The sequence below is a fragment of the Mandrillus leucophaeus genome, unplaced genomic scaffold (genome assembly GCF_000951045.1).
Source record: "Mandrillus leucophaeus isolate KB7577 unplaced genomic scaffold, Mleu.le_1.0 Scaffold377, whole genome shotgun sequence".
Classification (NCBI taxonomy): domain Eukaryota; kingdom Metazoa; phylum Chordata; class Mammalia; order Primates; family Cercopithecidae; genus Mandrillus; species Mandrillus leucophaeus.
In genome coordinates, this window is record NW_012103998.1 from 295,364 (window position 1) to 300,327 (window position 4,964).

The 4,964-nt window shown below is 40.6% G+C and overlaps 1 protein-coding gene across 1 annotated transcript in view; it reads left to right on the top strand.

The window, feature by feature from the left end:
* The first annotated feature begins 6 nt into the window (after positions 1 to 6).
* CDK17 (cyclin-dependent kinase 17) overlaps positions 7 to 4,964 on the top strand; it is a 147,896-nt gene continuing 142,938 nt past the window's right edge. Inside the window, exon 1 of the mRNA XM_011990301.1 lies at positions 7 to 491. Within this exon, the coding sequence (XP_011845691.1) occupies positions 368 to 491 (124 nt within the window). The 5' untranslated portion in view covers positions 7 to 367. The remainder of the gene's footprint in view (positions 492 to 4,964) is intronic.

The following is a 4,964-nucleotide window of genomic DNA, read 5'->3' on the forward strand; positions in this document are numbered from 1 at the left end:
GGGGGCTGGCGTGCGCCTGTCATCCCTGGGGTCCAGCGAGGACCCTGGGTCGCCCGGGGATTTCCGGGGCTCGGGTGGGGTGTGAGTGTCTGCGAGCTGCTTCTCGGCAGGCGCCGACAGATACAGACGCAGCCGCCTCCGGTGCTCGCTGCAGCTTTGGTCTGCGGGGGAGGCCGGTCTCCCCGCGAGGCGGAGGACGGGAAAGAGGCAGAAAGTCCCCCGAGACACAAAGGTCCCCCTTGGCGGGGGTGGAGCTGGAGGCGCGGGCGACGCTGCCCGGGAGGGGAAGGAAGGGGCGCGGGTCCGCGGGAGGTGGGAGAGGAGGCGGCGGTCGCGGCGCCTGCAGCTTCTTGGAAACGCCGGGGCTATGCGCGGGTGGGGAGCGCGGAGGAGGAGGAGGAGGAGCCCGCGCGTGGGGAGCGGGCAGAGACAAAGATCAGGGCAGCCTCCTGCCGGCGGGTCACACCCCGGAGTGTTGGTCAGGAGCGGAGGTAGAGGGAATGTGGGAAACCCAGCATAACGATGGGGAGGGAAAAATGGGGGGAGGAGGGTGCCTCGTGCTGTCGTCTCCGTCGCAGTTGCTTTTCTCAGCTTTTCTGTACGCGATGCTTTTGCTCCCCAACTCAGCTGGATAGCTCCAGATTCCCTCCCTCCTATCACCCCCACACTGCCACATTGACTCTCCTGTGGTTTTTCCCCTCATTCTCCCCCTACTTTTCACCCACTCCTTTTCGGGTAAGCCGTATTTTGCTTTCAGCTTGGGGAACGTTTGTTAATGACAGGATGCCTGAGCTTGTTCTGACCCTGAACTGCCTTGAACTCCTCTCTCTTCCTCCCACCCTTTCCTTTTCTGGGATCTATAATGTCACATGGCCGTTAACAATTAGCTTTTCTTTTGCAAAAGTGACAAAAAGCATTTAGCTGAAATCTGTGGCTCTTGCCTCCTTTATATGAATATATCCACCAAAGACACCTCGTTGGTCATGTTCTATCACCTCTTCGTCAAATTAGTATCAGGTCCTAACAGGTCACTTTCAACATAAAGAAGAGGCAAGTTTTGTTTTGAGACTTGATCATTCCTAGGGTCAGCAAAGTGTATTCCAGGCAGCCAGACCTTCAGTCACTTATCAGGAAATGCTTGACCTAAAGACAGACAATTCTTTCCCCAAACTTTGCTGTTTCTTTTTTGAGTCTTTGTTGAAAGATTTCTTTTAAAAGGCAAGTGTGAGAAGATCCCAGTAACAAATCTGACTTACTCTGTTTTAGACTTTCTTAACTCTTGAGCAGAAGAAAATGAATGGACTTTGAAGACCTTTGACACCTTGAGTAGACAAAGCTTCCCTTGAAACTAGAAATAAAACTAAACTAAATTTTAAGGGAAAAAATTTGCTAGTGGTAATATAATTGGTTTTGTTTCTTTTTTTTTTTTTTTTGAGTATGAGGTTTTGACATTTGTTAAACGTTGGGGTGTTGCTTTGTTAATGAAGTCATTTCAGTTTTTGCAACTCTAACATCTGCATGCTTCCATAAACAGTGAGTTGGAACAAAAGATAATGTGACTATATTTAAGGGATAGTCCTTAAATTCTTTTTTATGTTATGAGAGAGAATGCTGGACTGTAAAGAATGTTACTTTATCTGGTAAACCGTCTCATAGGCCAGAAGCACCAACAGTTTGGTTGGCTTTAAAACAACGCGAGTCTTTGAATTTAAGCTTATGTAAAATTACTATGCAGATATAGGTTATTTATTTTTACAGTGAAAATAAAACGCTATTGAGGTATACATGGAAAGAAAATAAAAGCAAAGCCTGTTTGATGTAGGGACGTTAACGTTAATATCACTGTACGAACAGTCATAGCTTGCTGCTCACTGCCATTAAAGGGTTGACATATAAACATTGTGGAAGAGATTTCAGTTTCAGGACTAGTATCTGAATTATGGGACTCCCTACCGCACCCCACCACTTAAAACATTTTAGAGACTTTTGTGAAATTAACAGGTCATATAATTAATAATTGTTGTTTTATGTATATTTATTGAAAGACAATATTGAGGATACATTGATTTTTTTTTCCTGCATATTTATCAGTATCGAATTAGAAAATTGAACTTTCAGTGTCACTGGATGGAAAGCTACCAAAAAGTAGCAAGGTTTCCGAATGGTGGGATTTATTGGTGATTAAACATTTTTTTCCTGTATTTTACAAGTTTCACATTACATTTACAATGAGAAAAAAATGTAAATGTAGAATTAAAGTTTTGTTAATACCATAATTTGCCTATTGCTGTACTAAAAGAAGCTTCTATAAAATGTGTCATCTCATCCTTAGATTCAGGCCTGAAAGTAACTTTCAGTGTTAGGTATTTGAAATAATGCAGCCTGTCATATGTACTCTGGTTACCAGAATGAAAAAAACAAAAAGAGATACATATATAGTAAGGACACATGAAATTGGAGGAATCGATCCCCATTGTAGCTTCCTATACCAGTAGTCTCTTTCTAATAAGTCACTGCTTTTATTAAAAAAAAAATAGAAAATTTAAATTTTATTTGCCCTGTAGCACAGGATAGCTGTGTTGACTAAGCACAGATTTTAATGCATATGTTTGTTGATATATTTAGTTTTTGGATACTAGTTCAGTCCTGCAATTATGGTGGAACGAGATGGCGTATAAAATCATTTTGTTTGCTTTGTCAAGGCTTGTTTTTCTCTTTATTTTCAGCAATATTTTCCTTCTTTTCTTTCACTGAAAAACAATGCAACTATTTTATGGTGAACAATGGAAGCTGTAATGGCAACTGAGGTAGCTATTCAAAAGTGGAAATGACGATGTCCCTTAATATTATAACAGTTATCTGTGAACACAAAAATTTTTACTCTATGATTTTATTTGTTATTGTCTACTAATGTTGAATATTTATAAGGCATTACATTTTGAATCTTTATTGATGTTTCCTAGTCTTTAGAAAATTTTACCGTCATGCGCTGGCATTCTTTTACATGGCATTTAGATTTCCAGGATGTTCTTTGTATTGTTTGTTTGTTTGTTTGTTTGTTTGTTTTGTTTGTTTTAGACTTTCAGGATGGATAATTACTTTATTGCTATGTTGTAAAAATTATATTCTCTAGGGAATTTTACCTATTTAAAAAATGGTCTGTTTTCATACCTGGGAAGGATGAATAGTTTTAGGTTCTTTTGAATTTTGAATGTATAAACTTTTAAATAGGAAATCAGCATTTAAAGTATATTTCATAAAGTGATTATGGTATTTTGCATTTTAAATACAGAAGATAAACAGTAGGTTTATGGCACTTAAAAATGTGCTTTATGTAGCATTTTTGCAGTGAAAAAAACTGCCTGTAATAGCGAACCTAGTGTAGTTCACTAGCATTTAGTCTACAATGTTGGCAATTTCTTTGAACTGATGGGGAGAGGACCAGTTAGACTGGCTTTTAAGAGTTTATATTGTCATCAGTGGATTCTTTGTCATTATTTTGCTTCCAGTATAGTTAGTTGGTGGTTACTTTTGATATCTGTGAAATATTGACCTGGCAAGAGGAATAGCCAAGGGCCAGAAAAGTGTATTGAATATACCTGAGTGTAGTTTATTGTTCCTAGCCTGTCTTCCTCTCCCTGTTGGTCAACATGGAAAATCAATAGACATCTACCAGTAAATCTAATTAATAATGTTACCATCTTCTGCAGTAACCTGTGATACTGAATACTGTTTGAGGATGTAGAATTACAGACCTGTGGCATATTGGGATGAGGTGAAAATTATCTTGCTCTCCAAAGTCTCCTTTTGAAAATATTTTTTGATACCGCCTTAGTTTACTTGGTCTACTATAACAAAATACCATATATTGAGGTGGCTTAAAACACAGACGTATTTTCTCACACGTCCGGGGCTGGAAGTCTGAAATCAGGGAAGCACCTGCCCTCTCAGCTGTCTTCTCCCTGGACACTCTTAAGACCTTTCCTCCCTGCCTGCAGGTGAAGTGGGAGGGAGATAGGAGGAGGGAGGGGAGGGAGAGGTGAGGATGTCTTTTTCTTTTCTACTTAAAAGGGCACAAATCCTGGCATGAGAGGGTCTCACTCTTAGGACCTAATCTAAACCTAATTGCTTCCCAAAGGCCCACCTCTAATAGCCATCACACTGGGAGGTTTGGACTTCAACATGTGAATTTTGGGGGTATACAGATCTTCAGTCCATAACATAAACTTTGTGAAAGAAATTAACGTTAATTAATTACCTCTGCTAGGCACTATGCTAGGTATTATTTTGTGAAATCCTCACAATAAGTGCTTCATATAGGTATTCTGCCTGTTTTCAAACGAAGAGACAAAGACCTTAGGATAAGTCATTGTTTCCAGGGACCGACCTCTATGGTGACATTGACATTCCAGTTTAGGCATTCAGACCACTACTCTACACTGTCTCCATGAGGATGAGATGTTAAAAAGTCAATGTTACTGTCTGCACTTTATAAACAGGGAGTGAGAAATTAGAAAAGCTCATCAAAATAAGATTTAAAGTACATTGAACTGGTTTTACTACATTAAAAGATTGCAGTATATAAAATATGTAAGGTAGGACATGCTGCTCAAAATGAATTAAAAATCAAGATGCTAAAAAGATTTAAAACATTTATATGGGCCAGGCGTGGTAGTTCACTCCTGTAATCCCAGCAGTTTGAGAGGCCAAGGCGGGTGGATCACAAGGTAAAGAGTTCCAGACCAGCCCGGCCAACATGTTGAAACCCTGTCTCTACTAAGAATACAAAACTTAGCTGCGCGTGGTGGTACATGCCTGTAATCCTAGCTGCTTGGGAGGGTGAGGCAGGAGAATCGCTAGAACCTGGGAGGCGGAGGTTGCAGTGAGCCAAGATCGCACCATTGCACTCCAACCTGGCGACAGAGCAAGACTGTCTCGGGGGGAAATAAAATTATAGATTTTTT